The sequence below is a fragment of the Crocuta crocuta genome, unplaced genomic scaffold (genome assembly GCF_008692635.1).
Source record: "Crocuta crocuta isolate KB4526 unplaced genomic scaffold, BGI_CrCroc_1.0 scaffold110, whole genome shotgun sequence".
Taxonomy (NCBI): domain Eukaryota; kingdom Metazoa; phylum Chordata; class Mammalia; order Carnivora; family Hyaenidae; genus Crocuta; species Crocuta crocuta.
Window position 1 is genome coordinate 1,154,767 of NW_027527386.1, and position 27,378 is coordinate 1,182,144.

The 27,378-nt window shown below is 49.1% G+C and overlaps 2 protein-coding genes across 2 annotated transcripts in view; one reads left to right on the plus strand and one right to left on the minus strand.

Moving 5' to 3' along the window:
* SAFB (scaffold attachment factor B) overlaps positions 1–11,907 on the minus strand; it is a 34,757-nt gene extending 22,850 nt beyond the window's left edge. Inside the window, 2 exon segments of the mRNA XM_077779942.1 lie at positions 8,422–8,506; positions 11,585–11,907. Of these exon segments, the coding sequence (XP_077636068.1) occupies positions 8,422–8,506; positions 11,585–11,773 (274 nt within the window). The 5' untranslated portion in view covers positions 11,774–11,907.
* Positions 11,908–12,188: 281 nt separating this feature from the next.
* The window catches only part of SAFB2 (scaffold attachment factor B2), a 33,412-nt gene continuing 18,222 nt past the window's right edge, over positions 12,189–27,378 (plus strand). Inside the window, exons 1-9 of the mRNA XM_077751159.1 lie at positions 12,189–12,440; positions 13,419–13,506; positions 17,715–17,779; positions 17,863–18,066; positions 20,574–20,636; positions 21,555–21,582; positions 22,500–23,010; positions 23,436–23,485; positions 24,021–24,121. Coding sequence (XP_077607285.1) covers positions 12,255–12,440; positions 13,419–13,506; positions 17,715–17,779; positions 17,863–18,066; positions 20,574–20,636; positions 21,555–21,582; positions 22,500–23,010; positions 23,436–23,485; positions 24,021–24,121 — 1,296 coding nt within the window. The 5' untranslated portion in view covers positions 12,189–12,254. The remainder of the gene's footprint in view (positions 12,441–13,418; positions 13,507–17,714; positions 17,780–17,862; positions 18,067–20,573; positions 20,637–21,554; positions 21,583–22,499; positions 23,011–23,435; positions 23,486–24,020; positions 24,122–27,378) is intronic.

Below are 27,378 nucleotides of genomic sequence, written 5' to 3' on the forward strand. Positions count from 1 at the left end.
TTACACAAACATATTTATGCAATTATAAGCTCAAAAACAGCCACATTCTTTACTGTCATTTTTACTTCACTAATAAAAGATTCAGCCTCTTTTTCTTGCACTACACACTAATCCACTTCCATCTTTTATTTTGTACTGTGGATACTTCTTAGTTTAGGGACTCCCATGAAAAAAGACTTTTAAAAAAGTTCAAAAAAAATTTTAATGTTGTTTTATTAATTTCCGAGAGAGAGCGAGAGAGAGACACCCCGCGTGAGCGTGAGCAAAGGAAGGTCAGAGAGAGAGGGAGACACAGAATCAGAAGCAGGCTCCAGGCTCTGAGCTAGCTGTCAGCACAGAGCCCAACGAAGGGCCTGAACCCATGATCTGTGAGAGATCATGACCCGAGCCGAAGTCTGACGCTTAACCGACTGAGCTACCCAGGCGCCCCTTAAAACATTTTTTTACATTTATTTACTTTTGAGAGACAAAGAGATACAGCACAAGTGGGGGAGGGGAAGAGAGAAAATGAGACACAGAATTTGAAGCAGCTCCAGGCTCTGAGTTGTCAACACAGAGCCTGACATGGTGCTTGAACTTACAAATCGTGAGACCATGACCTGAGCCAAAGTTGGACACTTAAACAACGGAGCCACCCAGGAGCCCCCAAAGAGGCTATATTAAATCACCATGGCCACCAACTGCCCATCTCCTCACATCCTTGCTAACATGGATTATTAGGAATGGTATAAATTTTTGCCAGGGTGAGAGGCCAAAATAAGAACTCTATTTCTTTTTCTTTCCTTTCCTTCAATTAGTAGCAAAAGAATCTTTTGTTATATAGGTCAATGTTTCTTCTTTGACCTTTGAGATGCTTATTCATAATCTGTACTTCGTCAACTGGACTGTGTATTTTCCTTATTTTAAAAACATTTTTTAAAATATTTATTTTTGAAAGAGAGAGTAAGCAAGAGCAAGCAAGAGTGGGGGAGAAACAGAGAGGGAGGCAGGCACAGAATCCAAAGCAGGCTCCAGGCTCCAGGCTCCGAGCTGTCAGCACAGAGCCCGATGCAGGGCTTGAACTCACGAACTGTGAGATCATGACCTGAGCCAAAGTCAGATGTTTAACTGACTGAGCCACCCAGGCGCCCCTGTATTTTCCTTATTCTGTAACACTTGCTCTCAGTCTGTTGCATCTGAGTTATTTATGATGTCTTTTGCTGAGAGGATTAAACCTTTCATGCAGCTGAGTTTGTTAGCCTTCTTGTCTGTCAGTTTTAGTGTCATTCTAGGTCATCACCACGCTATCAGAGTACCATCCTAGCCAGAATTTTCTATTTGGCATGGAAGGAGGAAGAGCAGATCCTTTCTCACCAACAGCCAGCCAGCCAACTATTCCAGGATCATCTACTGAAAAATCCTCAGTGCCACTTTTAAGATGAACAAATCATCAAACTTCCCACTGTTTCTGATAGCCTATTAAAATTGAGCAACTCCGGGGGCGCCTGGGTGGCTCAGTCGATTAAACGTCTGACTTCGGCTCAGGTCATGATCACACAGTTTGTGGGTTTGAGCCCCGCGTTGGGCTCTGTGCCGACAGCCAGCTCGGAGCCTGGAGCCTGTTTCAGATTCTGTATCTCCCTCTCTCTGACCCTCCCCTGCTCGCTTGCTCGCTCTCTCTCAGAAATAAAACATTAAAAAAAAAAATTGAGCAACATCAGGGCGCCTGGGTGGCTCATTGGTTGGGCGGCCAACTTCAGCTCAGGTCATGATCTCATGGTCTGTGGGTTCGAGCCTCGCATCGGGCTTTGTGCTGATAGCTCAGAGCCTGGAGCCTGCTTCAGATTCTGTGTCTCCCCCTCTCTCTCTTCTCTCCTGCTTGTGTTCTACCAAAAATAAACAAACATTAAAAATTTTTTAAAATAAATATATAAAATAAAATTGAGCAACTCTACATCACCGGTTTGCCATATACTTTTTTATAATGTTTATTTCTTTTGAGAGAGCGAGCAAGAGTATGCATGCACACTGGAGGGGCAAGAAGGAGAGAGAATATCCCAAGTTGGTTCTATGCTGTCTGAGCAGAGTCCGATGCAGGGCTCAAACCTACAAACTGAGATCATGACCTGAGCTGAGATCAAGAGTCTAAAGCTTAACCGACCGCACCACCCAGGTGCCCAACGATTTAGTTATTCTTACATATTTTCTTTTTAGATCACTTTGGGGGTAGCTGACAACTTTCTAATATGAAATCATCACATCTAGGAAAATGTTCTCAAAATTAGTCATAAGTCTTGAATACTTCCTGTTAGCTTTGCTATTTAAGAACATTAAATATACTACCTTTTACATCCACCTTAAGTCTTTGACTTGCCAGTATTACTGCCACCTCCAAAATCCAAGAGACTCAATAAACAATTTTAACCAGCAAGTTCAGTTGGTGCACTGTTCCTATCACCCAGAGCTTTATTTTTTCACATTTTTTAAAATGTTTTATTTATTTCTGAGAGAGAGAGAGAGAGACAGCATGAGCAGGGGAGGGTCAGAGGAAGAGGAAGAGACAGAATCTGAAACAGGCTCCAGGCTCTGAACTAGCTGTCAGCACAGAGCCCGACGCGGGGCTCGAATCCACAAACAGTGTGATCATGACCTGAGCCGAAGTCGGACGCTAAACTGACTTGAGCCACCCAGGCGCCCCTATTTTTTCACATTTCTGAAGCTGCCACTGGCTAATTTGATTGCTTCAACAGTATTTAATTTCATGAGGCACATTCAGTCCAATAGACCTTACAAACCCAGCACTTAGAAACCACGAGGAATGGCCATCACAGTAGCAGAGTGCCACTCTCCACAAAGAAGAACATGGGTGCCTGGAAGAAATGGCTGATTCCCAAGGTGCAGCAGGAAAGTATGAGAGAGGAATACCTTCCTGTGCCAGAAAATAAGAAAGTGGTCAAAGAGTGATATGGACAGATCAAAAAGACACACAAGCCAGCCTGGAGGGCGCTCACTGGAACAATTTGAGCATCAAAATAATCACCATGAAGTTTAATAACTTACTGAACAAAGTAACAATCTCTAAGTTCACAGTAATAGGGGAGGAGAAGAGCAAGCCAATCTTTAGGGCAGAAAAGAAACGAATACATGTAGATTAGTACATTTAGAAACTCACCAACAAATACCCATCCAATGGATGCCAAAACTAATGAAGCAGGAACAAGATATTAACAAAAGTCTCAAAGTATCTTTCTCATAGATACAGTTACAAAGAGCAAGTAACTCCCCAGCAGAGAAAGCAGAGGAACACTACTTTAAGCAGCATGTACCTCCAGAGAGGATGCACTGAGAAGAGTAACACTTCTGTTGGTACTGCTGATCAGTGTCTAATTTGAACCTAATATGGGAAAAAAAAAATTTCCAATGAAGGAATAAACAAACCCCAATTAAAAAAAAACAGCCTTCATAATAAATGATCTACACTCTTCAAAAATGGCAGTATCAGGAATACAATGAAGTCTTTAAAACTGTGATAGATAGGACACCTGGGTGGCTCAGTTGGTTGAACGTCCAACTTTGGCTCAGGTCATGATCTCAGTTTGTGAGTTCCAGCCCTGTGTCAGGCTCTGTGCTGACAGCTCAAAGCCTGGAGTCCGCTTGAGTTCTGTCTCTGTCTCTCTCTCAAAAACAAACATTAAAAAAAAAAAACAAAAACGGTCACAGATAAAAGGAAACCAAACAGACATGGCAATTCAGCGCCACGCGTGACCCTGGATTTTTCTTCCTTTTGAGCTGTGAAAAAAACCTAAAGTCTAAATAAGGTCTGAGCTTAGACAACTTTATCAACATGAATGTCTTGATTTTGCTAACTATGGTTATGCAACACCCTCGGTTTTAGGCAATACTGGAGTATGCAGGACAAAAGCGCACATGCCAGAAATTCCTTCTCAAATAATTCAGGAACGAAACCAAACATACATACGCACACATACATACGAAGACTGGGGGGAGGATAAAGAAATTTAGTAAAACGCTAACATCTGGGGAATCTGGACAAAGGTTACACAAAAATTTCCCAGTCTTATGTCTTTTCTCTAATATTAACTTGTGTCAAACAAACCAGCATCACAGGATCAGGTATTGGCTAAAATGCAAACATATCAATTTTGCTTTTCCAGTTAAATTTACTTTTGTGACAATTACTCCTAATCATTCTGCTTAAGGGCACCTTGGGTGGCTCAGCTGATTAAGTGTCCAATTCTTGTTTTGGCTCAGGTCATGATCTCAGGGTCCAGAGATGGAGCCCCGCTGACAACCTGGAGCCCGCTTGGGCTTCTCACTCTCCCTCTCTCTGCCCCTCCCTCGCTCATGCACATGCACTAGATTAATCGTTGAAGAAATAGAAATAAACATTAAAAACAACAACAAAAAAAGATTCTGCCGAACAGATTACTGGTAGGACACTATGCTGGACAAGTGCTGAGATGATCTGAGATACACATTCTAGGATTCTGATTAAAATCATCAATATGCAGATTTCAAAGCATTTTGAGTTTGTTCACCACGCGGGCCAGAAAAAAGAACTTCATTTTCATTAAAATCTTGGTATAGTAGGGGCCCCTGGCTGGCTCAGTCAGGGAGCGTGTCCTACTCCTGAAGTCAGTTCAGGTCATGATCTCAAGACGGTGGCACAGGGCCCTGCACTGGGCACGCGCTGACAGCACACAGCCTGCCTGGGGTTCTCTCTCTCTCCCCTTCTCTCTGCCCCTACCCCACTTACGCGTGCCTGTGCAAGTGTGCAAGTTCTCTCTTAAAATACATGTTTTTTTTAAATGTTTTTATTTATTTCTAAGAGAGAGAGAGAAAGACCACGTGAGCAGGGGACGGTCAGAGAGAGAGGGAGACACAGAATCCGAAGCAGCTCCAGGCTCTGAGCTGTATTCACAGAGCCTGATGCGGGGCTCGAAACCACAAACCCGTGAGATCATGACCTGAACCGAAGTTGGACGCTTCACCAACCGAGCCACCCAGGCGCCCCTTAAAATACATGTTTTAAGAAAATCTTGCCAAAATGCAATAAAGTTACTGAACATAATTCAGTAGAACTTATATATTTGTCCTACCAAATATCAAAATGTACCGTAAAGCTCCAGAACAGAACAAATTATGCCAATCAAAGAATCTGGCGCAACGGAGTTTGTACTGAATGGTTCTATTTTACACCGAGTCCTAGAAGACGCGAAAGTAATCACAACAAACGTTTTTCAGGGAGCATGTGAGGGGGCTTAAGGGAATGTGACTGGGAAAGGACAAGAATTGGGTAACACTGTTCCATATACTCTGATCCCTACCTACCTCACACCACATGCAAAAGTCCAATGAATTGAACATCGAAATTAAAAACTAAAACCGTAAATATTACTTTATGATATAGAATATTTTTAATAATTTTAAAGGAGAAGAAGGCCTTTTAAAACACAACAGGAAATCCAGAAACCATATACAATTGATAGGTTGACAGTACAGCATATGTTAAAATTAAAACTTNCTATGATATAGAATATTTTTAATAATTTTAAAGGAAAAGGCCTTTTAAAACACAACAGAAAATCTAGAAACCATATACAATTGATAGGTTGACAGTACAGCATATGTTAAAATTAAAACTTTAATGACCTGAGGTGCCTAGGTGGCTCAGGCAGTAGAGTATCCAACTGTTGGTATCAGTTCAGGTCATAATCTCACAGTTTGTGGGTTCAAGTCCTGTGCTGGGCTCTGTGCTGACAGTAGAGAACTTGCTTGGGATTCTCTCTCTCCTCCTCTCTGCCCCTCCCTTGTTCATACTGTCTCTGTCCCTCTCAAAATAAACAAATAAAACTTAAAAAAAAATTTTTTAATAAAACTTGGACGATCTAAACATTACAAACAAGTTAAATGATAACGTAGGAAATGATAAAATAGGAAAAAACAACTACAATGTTTTTACACAGAGAAAGCCCTCAAAAGTCAGTAAGACAAACTCAGGAGAAAAGTGGGCAAAGGGCATGAAAAGGTAATTAAGAAAATACAGATGGCCAATTACCAGACGTTGTTTAATCCATGCAAAGAAATGTAAATGAAAACCACCTTGTGGAGAAATCCAGATAAATATACTTTTCTTCTACATAAGAGGCAACATTTAAAGTTACATAATATGCAACATCGAGGGAGAATTTAAATAGGCCCCCACCCCCACCCCAGGGTATTAACCAGTAAAGCCTGTTGAAGAGCCATTTGTCAGTAGCTATTTTAAAGTAAAAGGCACATATCCTTAACCCCATTATTCTTCTTCTATTAAAAGCTATCAAAAAATATATCCCCTTAGCTACATAAAGATATTCTTATTCATGGCAGCACTGAGAATTGAAATTGCCAAGTGAACACTGGAAAAAAATCTCAACAATCTCGTAATAAAGAAACTGATGAGCTAAATTATGGAACGGTGATATGAAACATTACTATTAACACGTTTAAGGAATCAGGTCTTTTTACTTGTAATCACTGGGAACGCCTGTAACATGCTAAGTGAAAGAAGCAAACTACAAAATATTTTGTAAATTAAGACCTAGTTTCTTTCTATTTTTTTTAAAGTTTATTTTTGTGAGAGAGAGAACACCAATGGGGGAGGGGCAGAGAGAGCGAGAGACCCAGAACCCGAAGCAGCTCCAGGCTCTGAGCTGCCAGCACAGAGCCTGACATAGGGCTTAACCCCACAAGTGGGGAGATCATGATCTGTGCCGAAGTCGGACATTTAACTAAGGCACCCCGGTGTCCCAGGCCTTTCTTATAAAGAAAAATATATTTGCACAGTTGTATACGCGTTTCTGTGCATTTATTTTAAAAAGACTGCATATACACATAAAAGTCCAGGAAAGTATCCACAACCTTCTAATAACCGGGAAAAAAGGAACTTCTACATTTTACTTAATATGCGTCTATGTTTAAAAACAAATACAAGGGGTGCCTGGGTGGCTCGCTCGGTTGGGTGGCCGACTTTGGCTCAGGTCATGATCTCATGGTTCGTGGGCTCGAGCCCTGCGTCGGGCTCTGTGCTGACAGCTCAGAGCCTGGAGCCTGTTTCAGATTCTGTGTCTCCCTCTCTCTCTGACCCTCCCCTGCTCACGCAGTTTCTTTCTCTCAGGAATAAATAAATCGTTAAAAAAATTAAAGAAAAACAAACACACACAAGATACCCACTTAGAACACTCGTTCTTTCCTCTTTAAAAAAAAGAAAAGGAGATCTAACAGGCTCGATTTTCCCCCAGTAGGACTGTCTTTCTGTGATTTTCCAGTACTCTTTGCCCTGGCAAAGACATTCACTTGGACAAAGCCAAAAATGCACAATGTACTATGGACCACAGAAGTGACTTCATTCCACAGTGAAGTCACCTGACTGCTTTTCTCCAAGAGCTCACACCACACAGTGGGACTGACATTGGTCCCTGTTTTTAGACATTTCGAACCCAATTCTTCACCGCTGGCCAGACAATATAAATAATTCATTATGTTTCCGGACTTGAGGAATAAAGCCACCAATTACCAACAGAATTTTCAGAACTGTTCAAATGCTCAGTTTTAGTAGACATTTCTTAAAACAGTAGCTGAATGTTACTTTATTAAATTACTGTATAAATACTGAAGAGGAGGAAAGACCAGGAAGGCAGAGCCCCTGACCTCAACAGTCTCACGGTCACTGACAGAGACATAAGCATTAAAGCGAAGTACAAGGAGCCAGCTCACCGCACTGCAGAAGATGTAAGTGGGAAGAGCTGTTGAGGAACAAGGACGGGAATGAAGACGGATGGGGAGGAGGGAGAGGCACAGCACAGAAGTTCAGGCAAAGAGGCTCAAGAGGGGAAACCACATGTTTGGGGCCTGACTACAGCCCACCATGTAGCAGAAGAAGGTGGCAGGGGAGAAGAGGGAAATAGAGATTCGGGTCAGACGGTGAAGATCACGAATGCCAAGTGGAATGTGGCATTTATGCAGTAGGCAACTTTGAAAGCAATGCTGTACGAGTCACAACTCTTGTTTGGGCCAGGTGGTATCTAAAAGGGAAGTTATATTTTGCAAGTCAGAGAAATAGGAGACCCAGGCAGTCCTAGACACTCCCTATGCAAAGAAAGCTAAGAGTCTGGACAAACCAAGAACGGCTGAAAACCCACAGAGTAAAATGGACAAATAAGCAAGTACCCTTCCCACTCTGTCTGAATTCCTAAACACAGAGAAACAAAGTATACCAGGAGGGTCTTAATGGAAATGCAAAGCTTCACTCCAGGCCCTGTGCAGTCACGGGGCAGACCACAGGCCCCAACCACGGCCACGTACGCAGGCAGGCAGATTAGCAAAAAAAATAAGTGTGAAAAAAGTTCTTAAAGTTAGCAGGGCTTGTAAAACCCTCGATACCTTTGCTGGATCTCTTTGATGTCTTCTTGTTTCCTTCAGAGGTAATTTCAATTTCATCAGGATTACCCCCTTCATCTTCAATTGCCTAAAGAGAAGATCAAAAAAAGTTAAGCAAAAAAGGCAACACGCAGACTTGACTTTCACAGAAACCTCAGGAAAGGGCTCCCCCTGACTCATTTGTGGTCCAGCTCTATGTTGGAACAATGATTCCGGAGTCAGACTCTACCAGTCCCTAGCCGTATGGGCTAAGGCAGATTTACTTACTCTGAAGAGCTCACTCTGGAACACGAAGCTAATAAAAGTACTCACCCCAGAAGGTTGTTCTGAGAACCCTATCATCTGTGTAAGTCAAGCGCTCAACAATCCGCTTTATTTTTTCTTCTTTTAATACTACCATCACTATAACCTACTGGACCGAGGGGAACTCCAAAAGGGAAAAGCCCACTCTTCCATTTCCTACCACTTCACCCAGGAATGTGACCCCTCCCCACACCATGCCTACACTTGGCCCTGTCTGGACAGAGTACTTACTAACGCTCACAGGCTGAGATCATACGGTGTGTGCCACAAGCCTGTGCTGACGTGTGTTACCTCATCAGGTCACCCACACCTATGACTGACTCCAAAGGTCTTGCTCTTAACCGCTTGGGGAGACACCTGAAAGGATGCAGAGTTACAAGGCTCTCTTGGCAAGCCGGGCCTGCCACCCTGAGAACCCATCACTCACACCCAGCCTAGCTCCGAGGAGGCACTCCGTACACTGCTACTGAGCTAGTCACTGACGACATCCCGGATGCTGGGCTTTCCTTTCAGGTTTTCCTAACACACNNNTCAACCCCCCCCCCCGCTCCCCACTCCACTGTCCCAGGAGCACAAGTTCTATTCAAACCCCCTTCAAGGAACATGTCTTGTTCGCAGACGGTTTCAGAAGTTCCCAATTCTAAGGAGCTTCCCAGCGTGGACGTCTGAATTTGAAGTGGGTCTTAGCTCCACGTCCAATCCATACCAGGAACAAAGAAATCTCTCCCTTCTCTAAAGCCAGAGCAAGGAGGAAGAATAGGAAGTTCTGCTCTGAGACCCAGGAAAGCACACCCGGAAAGCCCTCCCCCCCCCCCCCCCCCCCCCCNCCCCTTCAAGGAACATGTCTTGTTCGCAGACGGTTTCAGAAGTTCCCAATTCTAAGGAGCTTCCCAGCGTGGACGTCTGAATTTGAAGTGGGTCTTAGCTCCACGTCCAATCCACACCAGGAACAAAGAAAATCTCTCCCTTCTCTAAAGCCAGAGTAAGGAGGAAAAATAGGAAGTTCTGCTCTGGGACCCAGGAAAGCACACCCGGAAAGCCCTCCCCCCCCACTCTTGCTGGCAACAGAGGACTCTGGAATAGTGCAGGGGGAACAAAAGGTGTGCCGCTGTGCCCCTCCGTACGGCTCCCCTGGGTGCAGGGTTTACAGCACCATCCCTAGGGGCACTGTGGGCTCTGAGTCATCCTTTCAGGGCTCGGAAAAACTGCACTCTTTGTGCTCCTCCACCCTTTCCTCATTTCCTTCCTGGAAAAATGACTGGAAAAGGGACACTAGATGCTAAAAATGAGAAGGAGAGAGAAGATTAATAACTGCAGCCTTGCTACTGCAGGGTAGCAGACAAACATAAATGCTGACATTTATATACTTTCCCTGCACCCCTAAGAAAATGGAAGGGTAGAGAAGCAGGACACGGCTGGCAGAGGACAGTGCTGGGGGCCCCTGGAGCCGCACACCAGTCTCAGCCCCCCACTGGGCAGGAAGGCTCGATGCCATCCTAACAGCTCTGCGCCCCTGCGGCCTGTCGGGTGAAAAGAGGATAAAGGCTTTGCTGAGCGGGGGCCCTGGTGGCTGGGAACACACGGACTACCTCTCCCCAGTGCCAACCCTCATCCTCCCGGCATCTTTCTGGGTAAATATCTTGTTGACGAGCTTCGCCGTGTCTTGAACAAAGGAGGTTAGTCTCCATGGTGAAGAAAACACCAGCTCGAGTTGGAAAGGCCCCACTGGCTCTGGGCTAATCAACTCCCCTTCCCGAGTCCACGCTTCCTCATTCGGAGAATAGGAAACCCCTGCTTCCTCTTACTAGTGATCCGCAACAAATAAAACCCTAACACCCATTGTTCGGGGGCCAGGAGGGTGGAAAGAGTAAGTCACACAGTCCGCAGGGGCTGTGACTCCGGGCGGGGGGTCCCCAGACACTAACAGGTGGATCACAGGAATAGGGAAGAAGGGAGACGGGGGCCCAGGCACTTCACTAACTCCCCATACTTCTCACTTTTCACGCCGTCCCTCACAACGCCTGAGGTTGGGGTGACAGCCCTGGCTCGGCAAATAAACGGCACAGAGAACGCTGAGCTGTAACCCCATCAAACCTCGCTGTGCGAGGTTACATGCCAAGCCCGTTCGCGCGACCGTCCCTTCTTCCTACAGACTAACCCGGCTGCGGCGGCGCCAAGTGTCGTCCCTGCCCACGATCGGGCCACGGAGACCGGAGCCCAGACATAGGGACGGAGCCCCGAGGCCGCCTCCGCGCTCCTACCAACGTCTTTCACGTTTATGGTCGCTATGTAAACACTCCTTTCCTTTCCCCGTTATCTTCTGGACCTACGGCTGGCCAATCCACAAACCGCTTTTCCTTATTCCTTTCTCCTAAGCGCTCGAAAGCGCCCTTAGCCCGCCTGCTTTGGAAATGAACCCTCTACTCAAGCTCCGCTGGCCTTAACGGGTCAAGGAGCATCCACGTCTCCAGAGAATGCCCGGCGGCCAGCGCGGGCCCAGGAAACCCGCCGGCCCAGGTTCCGATCCCGACGCCTCGTCTCCACGGCCGTGTGACCTTGGCCGAGTCCCTCAACCTCGCTCAGGAAAGGAGAGTTTCCGCGCTTTCCGTCATTTTTGCCGGCCGCGATGGGGACAATGAGCGGAAGGCCCTGCACGCAGTGGCCGGTGCGGAAAAGAGGAGCCCGCGGCCTAGGTGCCCCGCNCCGCCGAGGCCTCGGAGGAGCCGGGAAGAAGCCCGGCGCGCCGGGCCAGGCGCAGGCCCCGAGAGGGACCGGAGGTGGACCCAGAGACCAGGGGACTCCCGTCGCGGCCGCGCCGACCACCCCCCCACCGCATGTCCGCCCCCCAGGGCCCCAGCTCCACCTTTTTGAGCCGCTCCATCAAAACGCTCTTATTGCCGCTCGAGTCCAGATTTCGTTTCCTCAGCTCCGCCCGCAGATCGATCACCCGCAGGTCGCTGAGGCGCCGCGTCCCGGTCTCGGACGAGGCAGAGCTCAGAGCCGCTGCGCTCGCCGCACCCGAATCGCCTAGGCCTGAGAGAGTCTCCGCCATTCCAGGGGCCCTGGCTCCGCCGCCCACTTCACACAGAACCGGGCCGGTTTTATCACGGCTTCCAGCACAAAATGGCGCCGCCTGCGAGGGAACCGCTCCAGCCGCCCTGGCGCGCCTCGCTTCTGCGCAAGCGCACCCGGCGCGGAGCCGACGCCGCCGGTCGCGTCTGCACATGCGTGGTGAGCGCTCAGAGGGATATGCGCAGGCGCGTTGCAGCTCGCCAGCCTCCCGCCGCGGACGGCGGTCACACATGCGTGCTGCAGTTTTGGCGCCTGCGCGTTGGGGTGGGGAACGTGCGGTTGGTCGACGCGCGAGCGCGCCTGGGGCTAATAAAGCTGGCGTGTGAGGCACGCATGCGCGGCCGGAAAGTGGGGCGGGAGAAAGCGAGTGCGTTTTCCTCTTAGGCGGCGCCATTTTGTGCTCAGAGCCGCTACAGCCGCCGGCGGTGTGGGGAGTAGGTGGCGGGGACGCGGAGCCTGGGATGGCGGAGACTCTGGCAGGCTCCGGTGAGTCGGGTTCTGGCACAGCCGCTGTGGGATCGGGTGCCTCGGAGACTGGGACGCGGCGCCTCAGCGACTTGCGGGTGATCGACCTGCGGGCGGAGCTGAAGAAGCGGAACCTGGACACGGGCGGCAACAAGAGCGTCCTGATGGAGCGGCTCAAGAAGGTAAGGCAGCTCGACGGCCTGGGGTGGTGCGGAAGGTCAGGGTACGCCCCCGCGCGGGCCTGTCACCCGCGATTCCCGGACCCGGCTCCCTTTCCTCCTCTCCTCCTTGTGACCGACCCCGGCCCGAGCTCGCGGGGACCAGGGGGCCGGCTGTGTGACCTTGGCCCGTCACCGCCCCTCTCTGTGTCTCGTCTTGGGTCCTCCTTCCAGCCGGTCCCCTCGAGTGCTGAAAGCGCGTCTCGATGGCCACCGACTGGCCCCTGGACTTGTCCCGGGGTCCGGTGGGAGACTCGGTTCTGTGACCTTGGGTGGGTGCCGCCTCCTCCCTGCGCCTCGGTTTCCGCTCCTGGAGAACGGAGGACTCTCGGAGATGTTACAGGAGAGCGAGTTGTGCCGGTTCCCATTCCGGGGTGTTTGCTCTCGACCGCCCTTTTTCCAGATCGTCTTCTGGCTGGTGCCGGGCAGTCACCTCTCGGCTTATCCGAGCTGGTTCCCCAACAGGCTTCCTAAAGCGCCGCCCCGTCTCCCCGCTGCTACATCGCACTCTTCTGTTTGTGCCCCTCCGGCCGCGCTCATCCCAGCCCTGGGCGGGGGGCGGCGGGTCGTTGCGGAACCGGACTTTACCTTCAGTGCCCAGTCCCGCCCAGTGGCATGTTGACCACCGCGCCGCCCGTTACGGAGGGTGGACCTGGTGCGGCGTCTCCGTGGTGGGGCGATTTTTAGGGGTCGTTTTGGAACTGGTCATTGACCCCTCCCCCGCACTCGGGAGCCCCCGTTCACCCATCCCTTTGTCTTCCGTGCTTCGGGCCCAGGGAGAACCAGGTTGTGCCGGTTTCATCCCCGGCCCCTTGGGCTCGCAGCCCAGGGAACAGAACCCGAGTCGCCCTTTGCAAGGAAGGCTCGGACTTCGTTCGCGGGGTGTTGGTAATGCCGTGTGCCCTGCAGCTCCGCAACTTTGTTACATTTTCTCTCCTCCAGGCGGTTAAGGAGGAAGGGCAGGATCCTGAAGAAATGGGGGTCACGCTGGAAGCCACCAGCAAGAAGACTGTGAAAAGATGTGTCAAAGGTATCGGCTTGTGCCTGTCGCTGCCTGAGGCCTGAGTGTGGGGCGACCTTGCTGACAGCACCAGGCCTTGAGCTCCGATTCTGTCCTCGGTCGGGAGGAGGAGGTTCTGATCCAACGGTGTGCTTGCCTTCTGTTTTCTCCGTCTAAGAGTCGTTCTGGGAGCGGTAAGATGCGCCATGCTAGGGATGCCTGGGCTCTGGCGCGGGGCTGGAGCTCTTGAACCTGCTGTGGCTGCTGCTTGGTTCAAAAATCAGGCTTGAAACCGAGGGAAATGATAACCAGCGTGAGACTAGAACCCGGCTTCTCTAGGGTCCAAAATAGATTGTTGGGAGCATTTACACCCTGCCTTTTTTTCACCAGTGAGTTGTTTCTTGCTTGTTTGTTTTTAAGACTTTATTTGTAAGCAATCTCTATGCCCAACTTAAAATCCCTGAGGTCAAGAGTTACATGACCAGCTGACTGAGCCTGCCAGGGGCTCTGCAGGGAAATGGTTTTTCTCTCCTTCCTTCCTTCCTTTCAGATCTCATTCAAATACTATAAAAATTCACCCGTGTACAATTTGTTGATGTTTAGTATATTCACAAGGCTGTGCCGCTGTCAACACTATGTAATTCTAGAACGTTTTCATCACCCGAACAGCAGTCGCTGTGCCTATTAGCATTTGCTCCCCATGTCACTGGTCCCTCCCCCCCCATTCCAGCCCCTGGAAGTATGTAATTGTTCCGTTTCATGCAAATCGAACCGTAGGATATGTGGCTTCTGTGCCTAGCTTCTTGCATTCAGTATGTTTTCAAGATTTTTCCAGTTTGCGACATCTGTCAAAGCTTCGTTTTTTTTCCTGGATGGGACCAGCTATTTCTGGAAGCATTTAATCCCATAAAACTATGAAACCTTGTTACTGTCTCCTCGGTCTTCCTCCTCTCAGATTTTGTACAGAGGACAGTCTGACTTGGAACTTGCACGTGATGTGGGTTATTTTCTTGAAAAGTGCCACCCCAGAGATTCTCCAAGCAGGACATAACCCTGTTCATCTGAAAAAGTTAAACGCAGACGCTTATAAGGGGAAAAGAAAGTGATTTGTAGCATTTTCAGTAACTCCAGTTTACTTTTTAGAAGAGCTGTTCTAGAAAGGCTTTCGCATGACTCATCTGTTTAAAACTGTGCATTTTGAAAGGTTAAACTTGTGAATTAGGTTGCGTTAGGGATTTACATTTAAGCTGATTTAATGTTTTAATACATTAATGTGTTCCTGCCACGCTCCTCCCGGTCTGGTGTGTGTGCTGACTGGTCCGGAGAATGCACAGTGAGAGCACTGTATCTGTTAGTTTAGAAGCTGTTTGTGAAAGTTCTTAATGTAGGTGCTCATTTAAAAAGCTTGGGAGGGAGCGCCTGGGTGGCTCAGTCGGTTGAGCGTCTGACTTCAGCTCAGGTCATGATCTCACAGTCCGTGGGTTCGAGCCCTGCGGCGGGCTCTGTGCTGACAGCTCAGAGCCTGGAGCCTGCTTCAGATTCTGTGTGTCCCTCTCTCTCTACCCTTCCCCTGCTCGTGCTGTTTCTATCTCTCTCTTGAAAATAAATAAAACATCAGAACTTTAAAAAAAAAAAAAGCTTGGGAGATTCAAGGCTTACTAGTCAAAATGTTTTTGGCTCTTCAAAGGGTTCTTTGCATCATTAGACAAACCGAATCATGGCAGGATGCTTCCAACACGGGTCTGAACGTGTGGGTTGCAGTTTTGGTGACATTAAAAGCACTTGGATTTAACCATTTTGTCCAAAAAAGCTTTGATGGTAGTTACTTCTACTGGTGTAAAGAAATGTTTATACTAGTACAGCCATAGCTGGAATTAGAGGGACACTAGTCCCTTCCCCCACCGTTTTTTTTTAACATTTTTATTTGTCATTGAGAGAGAGAGAGCGAGAGAGAATGAGCGGGGAAGGGGCAGAGAGAGGGAGACAGGACCTGAAGCAACTCTAGGCTCTGAGCTGTCAGCACAGAGTCGGACATGGGGCTCGAACTCACAGAGCACGAGGTGATGACCTGAGCCAAAGTCAGACACAACCGATTGAGCCACCCAGGCATCCCCCGCCTCCCCTTTCTTTTTCTGAAGAGTCACCGAAGCCCCAGAGAGGAAACAGGAGGCCAGGGTCCTGAGGCAGAGGACGGCTCCAGGTGGCATGCTCTTCGCAGGTGCTGGCCCACGTGGGCGGTCATGTAGGGTGCTAGACCCTCTTGTGTCCTGGCTGAAGTTAGATCTTCAGAGGTTACGTAAAAGTGAAAAGTAGCTAAACTTTGAACGGGTAGAGGAGCTTGTGGATGTGATTTTGAAAGGTTGCCGCTCTGATCTAGGTTTTAAAAGCTTTACTGTCCCCCACCCCTTCAGCTTGTAGCCTCCAGAACCAGGCCCTTGGAATTGGGGTGCGGCCTCCGCCCGGCTTGTGCCATTCCCATTCTCCTTTAGGCGCTTTTCGCTGAACCTTTTCGGTCTGCATCTCCCCTGTTTACATCCTCCGTGGGTACCGCAGGCGACTGTTTAGAGGTCCTGAGAGCAGGTGCAGCCGCCAAACATTTTCAGAGCGCGGGTTGCAAGAGGGCGTGTGGGGTTCCCGTGTGACAGGATGGCTGCACCTGAGTCTGAGAGCCATGCCAAGTTCGCGGCTGTCAGATGTAGCTAATAAACCCACTGGTGTAGTGGGAGCGTTAATATAAGGAGGACAGCGCCTGACAGGTGATAAAGCCACACGTCGTGAGTGAGTGTTAATGGTGGCACAAAAGGTGCGTCAGCGGGTACGTTCTATGTTTGGATCTGTGCTCAGAGACTGAGGTTTCTTCTGTTTCCTTTTCTCCTTTCAAAAAATTATAGAGGAGAGTTTTTGCTACTTTCGAACCTGCATTAGATACTTTTTAAGTTTATTTATTTTGACAGACAGTGCTAGGGGCGGAGGGGCAGAGAGCGGGGAAGAGAGAGAGAATCCCAAGCAGGCTACAGGCTGCCAGCCCAAAGCCTGACATGGGGCTTGAACCCACAGAACCGTGAGATCATGACCTGAGCAGAAACCAAGAGTCGAATACTTAACTGACTGAGCCCCCCAGACGCCCCCTGGACGTACTGTACCTGATTGGTGTTTTTTCGTAACTTTGTAGGCGTTTTCCCGTAACTTTGTAGGTGTTTTCCCATGTTGTTAAATATTCTTTAGAAGCGTGATTTTTTTTTTCTTTTTCAAGACCTTGTATGGTGTGCCACACTGTTTTGCGAACTTGGCACTGTTGGCAATTTGGGGTAAGCATTCTTTCTATCCTGTGCACGGTCTTAGGATGCAGAGCATCCCTGGTCACTAGCCACTTAGATGCCAGGAGCACCTCCCGGTTGTGACACCAAAAGTGTCTCCAGTTGTGGCCAAATTCCACCCGACTTCCCCTGTTGAGAGCACCTGGCGTCCCACATGTAAACAGACTGTCAGGATTTGTTTCCCCTTTGCTTGTTTGGACTGTGTAAGCTGTCCGAGAGGGTACTTTTGTTTTTCTTGCCTTGCCAGACATTTTAGTTTAAGCACTTGCTTCCAGAAGGGAATCTCTGCAATAAAAAGCACACACGATTTTAAGGCTTTTGGTCCACAATGGAGCCCAAAGATTTTACTTCCCTTCTAAGCTTGGAAGCTTCCACCCTTCTTCTCTAGCTCCTCTTGGGAGTACTTAGCACTAATCCTAAGTAGTTCTTCCACCTTTACAAGATCCAGGACGACCGTTGACTTTGTGGTAGTCTTTACCTTTGCACCTTGCAAAGAAAAGCTCCTGGTCCGGAGAATGAGGAACGGTGGTCGGCCTGCCCGACGTGGGGGAGCGTAGGGAGGAGAACAGGTTAATCTAGGCTTTCCGGGCGCAGCACTTTGATCAGCAGGTGGACGTTGCATTTGTAAATGTCTGTTAGTTGAAAAATGCCTCTTCAGCCTTTACTCGTCTTTCTTTTGGGGTGTTTTTTGTGGTTTGGGGTGGTTTTGGGGTATTTTGAAGCTTTTAGATATTTTATGCAAAATCAAAACGCTTTGATAATAGCATCCCGGTTGCAGCAGAATTGCACACGGTGGGAGAACGGGTACTTCTTTCGTTTACTTGTAGCGTGTTGGCGCCCAGATTGAAATCTGTTAGTCTGTGTGAACCAGTTAGGCCAGAGCCCGAGCGTTAATCTGACTAAAAATTATTTTGTAATTAGGACAAAAGATGGAGGAAGAAGGCGCAGAAGACAACGGCCTGGAAGAAGATTCCAGAGATGGGCAGGTACGTGACAGCAGCAGCAGAGACGCCGGCAGGGGCTCCAACGCCAGCTCTCCGGTCAGTGGCGCCTCTCGTTCTCTTCCCAGGAGGAGGCGGAGGCGGGTTTGGAGAGCCTGCGGAGCGTGGACATGGTGGAGGTCGGGGTGTTGGAGGAGAGCGAGGCTGAGAACAGCGCCGCTCCCGACTTTGGGGAGGACGGCGCCGCCGGCGTCCTGGGTTCCCTGTGCGACGGCCCGGACTACGCGGCGGCCCGGCTGCGGGAGCCCCCCGCGCAGCTCGCAGAGCACGCTGTAGGTAACTTGAAGACGCGGTGGAATGTGCCAGCGGCCCCCGGCGCCCGCGGGCTGCTCACGTGCGCCAGGACGGGCGCCCTGCTGGCTGGTTAGCCCGTGTCCAGCTCTGTCGCCATCACCACGGACACTGGGTTTGGTGTCTAAACCTCTGTGGCAAGTTCCGTCCATTGAAACTGCTCAGAAGACTGATATCAGCTACTGGAGAGCATCCCTGCGGTTCTGGGGAACGTTTTCAGCAGTTGGTGGGAGGCACTTCTACGCCTAAGTCTGAAAAGGCTGATTACTTAAAGTATTTTCCTTTGGAAAACAGATTCCAAAACTATGTAGAAAGATAAGAAAACAGTTCATGATCTCGTTGCTTGGATTATCCTGTTGGGTTTTTTGTTTGTTTGTTTGTTTGTTTGTTTTAAGAGTAACTTGGGGTTTTGGGCGCCTGGGTGGCTTAGTCGGTTAGGCGTCCGACTTTCGCTTGGGTCATGATCTCGCAGTTCGTGGGTTCGGGCCCCGCGTCGGGCTCTGTGCTGACTGCCAGCTCAGAGCCTGGAGCCTGTTTCAGAGTCTGTATATCCCTCTCTTTCTGACCCTTCCCTGCTCGCGCTGTCTCTCTCTCTCTCTCTCCTAGAAATAAATAAAAACCTTAAAAAAAATTAAAAAAAAAAAAAGAGTAACTTGGGGCACCTGGGTGGCTCAGTCAGTTAAGCATCTGACTTCAGCTCAGGCCATGGTCTTACAGATCATGGATTCAAGCCCCACGTCAGGCTCTGAGCTGACAGTCCAGAGCCTGGAACCTGCTTTGGATTCTGTGTCTTCCTCTCTCTCTGCCCTTTCCCCACTTACTCTCTGTCTCTTAAAAATGAGTAAACAATGGGGCGCCTGGGTGGCTTAGTCGGTTAAGCGTCCAACTCTCGCTTAGGTCATGATCTCACAGTTCGTGGGTTCGAGCCCCGCGTCGGGCTCTGTGCTGACTGCCAGCTCAGAGCCTGGAGCCTGTTTCAGAGTCTGTGATTCCCTCTCTCTCTGACCCTCCCCTGCTCATGCTGTCTCTCTCTCCTAGAAATAAATAAAAAACATTAAAAAAAAAAGAATGCATGTACCAGGCTAAAGTTATACAGCAAAGAAAAGTACTTGTGCCCTCAGATGAATCCCCTCCTGTTAAAGGAAAACCACTTTTAAAGTTTGATGGTTGTTTTTTTTTTCTTACTGATTTTGAGAGAAAGAATCCCAAGCAGGCCCTGCCTGCGGGGCTCCATCTCACGAACTGGGAGATCATGACCTGAGCCAAAACCAAGAGTCCTCCACTTAACCAACTGAGCCACCAAGGCACCCCAGGAAGACCACTTTTAACGTTAATGTCTTTGTACGTAAAGGAGGGCTTTGATCCCGTTACCAGTGTTGCTTTCTCAGGCCTTCACGTCTAGGGTTTGGTGGAAACCTGGGTGGCCTTGCTAAAACTGATTGCCATTTTTGTCTTACCTCCTTGGCAAACTCAGCCCTCTTAGTTTAGTTGGTATTTTTGGCTTGTGTTTTGTTTTGTTTTCCTTGACTGGTCTAGCTTTAAACTGGGGAAAAAAGCACCCTCGTGGGAGTGAACTTTAAACCTTAAAGGTCAAAAATCAACAACTCCAAACATCACTGCATCCCTGCCTAGGGTGCCGTTGAGCAATGGGCTTGCTGTCCTCCCGCAGTGCGATCCTGGTGTATGTTATTTCCAAGCATGAACTTGGTTTCTCACTTTTTGGTTAATCAGATCATGCAGGTCATAAGCTGCAAACCTAGGGGCGCCTGGGGGGCTCAGTCGTTTGAGCGTCTGACTTTAGCTTGGGTCACAGTCTCATGGTTTGTGAGCTCGAGCCCCGTGTCAGGCTCTGTGCTGACAGCTCAGAGCCTGGAGCTGCTTCAGATTCTGTGTCTCCCCTTCTCTCTACCCCTCCCATGTTCATGCTCTGTCTCTCTTGTCTCTCCATGATAAACCTAAAAAAAATTATTTTTTAAAGATGCAAATCTGGAAAAGGAAACACATTTGGAAAGGTATATTTTTGTATTTCACTTAAGAAGGTAAAAAGCTTTCAAACTGAGTAAAGTATAAGATACCAATTTTGTTAAATGTTTAAGTAAAGCCTCCTAGGAGAAAGTGCCCTGTTGGTGGTGGTTTTAAAAGTATTGTTACCAAGTGAAATCAGAGAAGTGTGATGTTTTCATTTTTCTTTTGAGTTCTGCTCTGCCAGTCACGTCTGGGTCACGTATGTGGACCACCAGGAAATAGAAACTGCCTGGGAAATAACTTTGTATGGTCGTGGGGGACCCTGTCAGGGGCCAGCACCGCCCAGTCCTGGGGCAGGTGGGGAGGCCGGCGATAAACCGAACAATCCAATAGTGAGCTTGCAGGTGGCAGTGGGCACTGTGAGGGAAATGCGCACGTAAGTTGCTTAGAAACCAACAAGGTATGTAGGCCTTGGCCTTTATAACTCTGTCTCCATTAGATGGTCTTCCATTTTGTCTTTCAGGTGGACGGGGAGGCCTTCGAGAACACTTTGGATGCTTCATCATTGGACTTCAAGGTACCTACGGTGAGTTCCCACCTGGTTGTGCATGGTGGGAAACGTTAGGCAAGTGGTTAATATTCTTTAGTGAAAGAGGATGTGCGTCTGTGTAAAAAAAGATTCTTTTGAGCACTGATTCTTAGCTAAGGTCCTGGGGTAAAGGGTGAAGCAAACAAGTTACAGTGTGACTGTACTCCAGTGGGGGCAGCCTTAATACCGAACAAGAAAGTAACTAGAAGGGGAAAGAAGGTCATTGAGGGAGAGGGCTAGGTGGCTGTACAACGAAAACTTGTGAGAGGCTTCAGGGAGGAAGCCCTACCCAGATCGAGGTCGGACACGTCCGTCAGGAATTAATCCAGCAAAGGGGGAAAGAGGACTTTGGGCCCAAAGGCAGAGTGGCTGGTTGTAGGGATGGAGGGTGCAGGGGTGAGATGGCAGGTGGCGGTGGGCCTGACTCCTCACATCTGGAGGCCAGGGGAGAGGTCTGGCCCGCTCTCTTAAGTACAGTGGGAAGTCAGGGAGGGGCTTTGAGAAGAGCAAGCAGTTTGGTTGTCAGGTTCCAGTTATAAATAACAGCTTCTCTGCGGAGAGCTGGATTTTACTGAGACCTGGTGCGATGTGTAAAGCAGTAGTCGTCTGTGTGACCTTTCCCTCTGGCTGCTGCCTCTGCCCTATCCCGGGGACCTTAGCTCAGGCTTGGGACAGGGTGGCCAGACCCTCACGGGCCGAGCGTCACTGCCGCCTCCCGGGCTTCGCAGGGGGGAAGCCGGCACAGCGGGCTTGTCCTCGGGGCAGTCATCCCAGAACGCACTGAGCTGTCTGGACTGGAGAGCGCCCTTCAAAACGCACTTGTGCACACTTGACCAAAGCGGTGTCTGCCGGGGAAGGGTGTAGCCCTGTCTAAGCGCCTTGTGGATTTTTTTTCTCTTTTCTGTTTTAAAACAGGACGTTGAAGACCCTCTGCTGGAGCCAGGTACTGATAAGAGAGACACGAAGTTAATGGTTTGAAAGTTTCCCCACTCTTGTTTTTCAAGCTTTCTGTATATCCTAAGCTGTGTATGGTCGTGTAAACTATTTTAATGGTGGACAATCCAGATCGTACCAGGATCAGAGATTGGAAACCCACTAGTATCACCAGATCTGTGGAAGTGCCGTTCTGGTTTCTGGAGGTCAAATACATTTGGTGAGATGTAGTGATTATTGTCATCTCTCTAACCACGTAGAGTGGCATTTAAGTAATTTCCCCCCGTGATTCTTCCATGTGTTTCTACACATGAAACAGATCTTGTGATATTTTGCCGCAGTCTTTCTGAGTGATACAGTTAAGGCAGGATAAAAAGCGGTTGTCAGGGCACTTTTAACCTGAGAAGTGACTGGAATCTAGAAGAGGAAACCAGATCTTCTTCAGGAAGATTTCTAACGTGTCACTCCCCTTCCGGACTGCGTGCGTATCGCCTACCGTTGGAAGAGATTCTGGGTTTCATGTCGGACTGTCCCGTTAAAAGACATTTGAAGACATTTGGAAATTGAGCTGTCGTCGAATGGTGACCACACTCGGTTCCGCACCTCAGACTCTGGGAAGATAAGTCGAAGACCCACATTTGAACTAAAATCCAAAGAAGACTGTCGAGAAGCAGCCACGCGGTTGTAGGTGTTTAAATCTGTGGGGGCCTTTTCTCTCCCATGTAGCGTAGCGGCTTACCGTAGCAGTCGGTCGGAGCGCAGGTAGTGTAACGAGTGTCACTTTGTGTACCCGCGGGTTTTCCAATCTCTGTGTAGCTAGCGGTTCTCTTCGTGTTAGTGTGGCGGCCGTGCCAGTTCCGCATTTGTGATTGCTTTATTTCCCTGGTAATTAAACCTTGTGCCATTCTATTCCTGTTAAATCCGTAGAAAATGAGAAAATACTCGACATTTTGGGGGAAACTTGTAAATCTGAGCCAGTAAAAGAAGAAGGTTCCGAGCTGGAGCAGCCCTTTGCACAGGATACAAGTAGCGTGGGGCCAGACAGAAAGCTTGCGGAGGAAGAGGACCTTTTTGGCAGCGCCCACCCGGAGGAGGGTGATTTAGATTTGGCCAGCGAGTCAACGGCACAAGCTCAGGCGAGCAGGGCAGACACCCTGTTAGCGGTAGTGAAAAGGGAGCCCGTGGAGCAGCCAGGCGATGGCGCGCGGCCGGACTGTGAGCCTGTAGGGCTAGAGGAGCCAGTTGAGCAGAGTAGTAAAGCCTCAGAGCACGCGGAAGCCTCTAGCGAGGAGGTCGCGGAAGCGCCCCTGGAAGCCTCAAGCCCAGACCCCAGAGATAGCAAAGAAGACGTGAAGAAGTTTGCTTTTGAAGCTTGTAATGAAGTCCCTCCGGCTCCTAAAGAGTCCTCAGCCAGTGAGGGCGCTGATCAGAAAATGAGGTTTGTTTTTTCTCAGTTTTAGACCAGACGCTATCTCCTTTCCATTGGTCATTTAATGACACACATAAGCTGTTTTTTCTGCAATTGGCCAGCCAGACTGATGCAATTGTAGTTTACTTCTAAGCAATGTTTTATTTCTCTCTGTGTATTTTTAATGGGTGAATCTATTTCTTTTCTTTTTCTCAACCTATTACGGTTGTGTTCTTAAATTGTTAACTCTTATCTTCAGCTAAATCCAATTGACTTTTAAGAATCTGACGTTGTATTTTGGGGGTCAGATTTCCCATAAAAGCTTGCAAAGGTGTCTTAAGATTTTGTTTCAGACTAATTTTCTGGTAGGTATTCAGTTTTAGCACATACCATACTTTTAATTTAGTTCTCTATCGTTTTTTTCCTGTGTGAGTAACATTAACTTTTGTCTCTAGCTCTTTTAAGGAAGAAAAAGATATAAAGCCAATCATTAAAGATGAAAAAGGTATGATTTAACTTACGGAACAGGGAGCCACCGGTGGGTCCCTTATTTGGGGAGGGAGGGGCCTGCGGGCACCCACGCTGGGGATGCCATCATTGGTTTGATTGAGGATTACCGGAAGTTCCGTCTAACAGTTACTCTGCGAGACTAGACTTAAATGTTGGTGAGCCTCCGTGGCTTCTGTCTCGTGGGTGTCATTTATGAGCCCATGAGAGTCCTGCTGCCCTGCGTCCCATTCTCGTCCTGTTCGGGCCATTATAATAATGGAACGAGATCATACTAACTGCCGTCTTGGTTGAGAATCGGGCATCAGGATTCATTTCCGTTCGCAAGTGACCAGAGCTGATGATTCCTTAAGTAAGGAAACGGTTGCTGCAGCCCGTATTTTTGGTCTTTGGGTTGTCGGCACCAATTGAATTCTTAAACCAGAAGAGTAGGATTGGGATGCGGCTGGGGTTTAAGAGACGGCTACGTCCTGAGACGTCGCACCTCCTGTTAGGCCTGGAGCCAAAGCTTGGTCCTTTCCCCCCTGCCCCAGGTCGTACCGGCAGCGGCTCTGGCAGGAACCTGTGGGTCAGCGGACTGTCCTCCACGACTCGCGCCACCGATCTGAAGAATCTGTTTAACAAGTACGGAAAGGTGCGTGCTCCCTGACGGCTTGCCGCCTGGCCTGTTGGACATTTAAAAATAAATGCAGGAATTTGAGGGGGTCTTTTTTCTATTGTTAATCTGGTCGGTGGTCTTTTCTGTTTTGGGGGCTCGTGTGTACATAAGTACGTGCACACGTACATACGTGCGAAAAACGAAACTGCAAGGGAGAAAAGGCCCACCCGGTTTTGGGTAGTGGGCCCTGTTTCCCGGTGAGGGCGGGTAACAGCCGACAGGTAGTTGGTCGTATCACAGGAAACGTGTGCAGATAGTTTGTTCTAACTTCTCTTAAAGAAACTGCTGGGTTTTGGCCTTTACAAAAGGCCTTTACTTGCAAGCTGGCCTGTTGGATTTTTTTCCTGAACAGTTAAGTGAAGAGTTAACTTTAAATGTTCCAACATTTTTAAACACGTAGTTCAAGAACTGGAACACGATAGTGGTTTAAAAATAAATCAACTAATACGCCGTCCACAGGGGCAGGAAGAAAATAATACAATTCAGAAGCCTTCCAAGGACTCGACGTTTAAAACCGATTTTCATTGTCCTGGATTTAGAAAATGAAGCAGTTTCATTTTAGGCCCGGGGGGAGTGCCCTGGTCTCCTGGGGGCCTGTGGAGAGCGGCCCTCCAAGGGGGTAGCAGGCGTGGGGTACCCCCCTCCCTCACCCCGCCCCTGGCATGGAGAAGCTGCCGGGGGTCTGGGCAGAGCCTCCCAGATGTGCATGCCCACAGCACCCATTCGCCCACATCTGTCCCTGACGAGGAGTCGGCAGAAGTGCCAGTGACTTAAGTGGACGGGCCACGGGAGCAGCGGTTGTAAGATGAGTTTTACTTCACAGTGAGTGTTTTAGGAGGAGCTATAGCCTGGTCCTTAGTCATTTCCTTGAGTTAGCCCCCAGTTGTGACGAATAGTGGCAGATGTCAGGTCGCTGTCCTCATAGATCTTAAAGTTCGTGGAGAAATGGTGTGAGCTGTCAGTGCGACATGGGCGCCTGGGGGCCCTCGGCTCAGGTCGGGATCTCACGGCGTGGAACTCGAGCTCGCATGAGGCTCTCTGCTGTTAGCACAGAACCCGCTTCAGATCCTCGGTCTGCCTCTCTCTGCCCCTCCCCTGCTTGCTCTCTCTGTCTCTCTCAAAAATAAACCAGCATTGGTGAAAAAAGTAAATCCGAACATCCGAGGGATTTATTAGGGAAAGTACAGCACACCTTCAGCGTTTGGGGGAGGGGGGAGACCAGGTTAGATGTGGGTCTGGGGCTCGACGCACCTTGCCGAGTAGGTGCTACTTAGGCGAAGCCCAGGTTATTCTTGCTCTGGCCTTACCCGCGGGTCTCGTCTGTGGACTAGAGCCGCGGCTCGGAGGCCCCAGGGTAGGACAAGTCTGCATTGTGGATGAACTAGTCAAAGGCCGCTGTGGGGGCAGAGGGCAAGGCCAGGGAGACAGGGACCGGTGAGTGTGTCTTGGATTCTGCTCTCTCTTTGCCATCAGAAGTGATGTCCTCGCAAGGGTAATTAGTTTGGTGGGAAGGTCATGTGACCCCACAATTGGCTCAGCCTCTTGACCTTGAGAGTGAAGAATAGAAGAGATGTGACATCTGAGAGAAGTGACATCTCTGTCCCCTTCAGGAAAGTCCATCACCTTTGGCCCTGTGTGAGGTGCTCTGGACAGAGGGGGGCTCTCCTGTACTGGGAGAGCAGGGTTCCCCCGTACCCGCGAGCGGGAACACGGCCCCTGGGGTCTGCCGGGAATCGGAGATGCCGGGAGGGCCCCCCCACCCCTCCCCCACCATCAGCGCTCAGGAGGGGACCCAGAGCTGCAGAGACAAGAGGACTTGCTCACGTTGACCCGACCCAGGGCTCTTGCATGCCGGCCTGAGTGCAGGCTGTGCCCTCAGCTCTCTAGTGCGTCCTGCGGGAACATCGACGTGTAACGCGGGCACTCGCATGGTCAGGTTCAAATCTGCTCTGGCTCCGTGTCTTCTCTCTGTCTGATCCGTTTCTCGGCTTCCTTCTCTTTATTTGCTGCGTTTTGCCTTGACTCTTCTTTATGATTTTGTTACTCCTTAGCTATACCTAGTGTATGTAACTATGTTATCATGGTCCGGTTTCTGGAGGTTGTAAAATTCGGTTGCTTCTTTGAGTTTTTCCTTGTGTCTTGATGCAGGCATCTGTCACTGTGAGCTTGCTCTTCACTGCTTTTGCTGCATCCCGTAATTTGTGTGTTGTTGAATTTACTTTTCATTAGTGTCCAGGTATTTTATTTCAGCTCTGATTTTTTTCTTTCACCCGCTGGTTGAATTGTAACATTTTTTCTTTAGTGGCCGCATTTAGAAATTCTATTAAAGGTTCAGCTCGGGGCGCCTGGGTGGCTCAGTCAGTTAAGCGTCCAACTCCTGATTTCGGCTCAGGTCATGATCTCACGGTTTGTACGATCAAGCCCCACTTTGGGCTTTGTGCTGACAGTGAGGAGTCTGCTTAGGATTCTCTCTCTCTCTGTGTGCATACCCCGCCCCCCCATTCCTCTCAAAATAAAAGACTCAATTTAGCACAGTATGTCCTTCGGTGATACTCCAGTCCCAGAGGCGTGCGAGCCTTGTCACAGTGCACCGCCCTTCTTCCCTCCCTGACACTGTGGTTCCTGCCCTCAGGGTCTCTTTTCTGTTCAGTAAACAATATAGTGTATTGTTGGCCTATTTACATGGCCATAGTGCCCGCTGGGCATCACTTCACTCCATCTTTAAACCTTTCTTAAGGTACAGGCTTGCCAGTGATGAATTCCTGCTGCCCTTGTGTGTCTGGGAACGTCATTCTTTTGCTTTCGTTTTGAAAGCTGTGTTCACTGGGTGCCAAATCCCAGGTTGGTTGATTTTTCTTCCAGACAGCAAAGCTGCCCCTTCCTTCTGGCACATGTCGAGTCTGACCTGTGGCTGTCAGTCTCGCCTTCGTTCCGTAGGGCACAGGTGTCTTTTTTTGCTGGCTTACCTGTAAGAGTCTCTTGATCACTGGCTTGAAGCGATTCGCCGCCACGAATGTGCTGGCGTTTCATCCACCAGGTCTTTCCTGTTCTTCTTGCCCTTGACGACCCATGCACTGTCCTGAAGCCCGCTGTTGCTCTGGTTTGTTTTCGCATGTTTCGTCTCTTTTCTTCCATTTTATTTTGAGTAGTTTCTGTTATGTCTTCAAGTTCCCTTAACGTTTTTCTCTGCCGGGTCTGCTGTCCATCCCCTCTAAGGTATTTTCCAGCGCCAG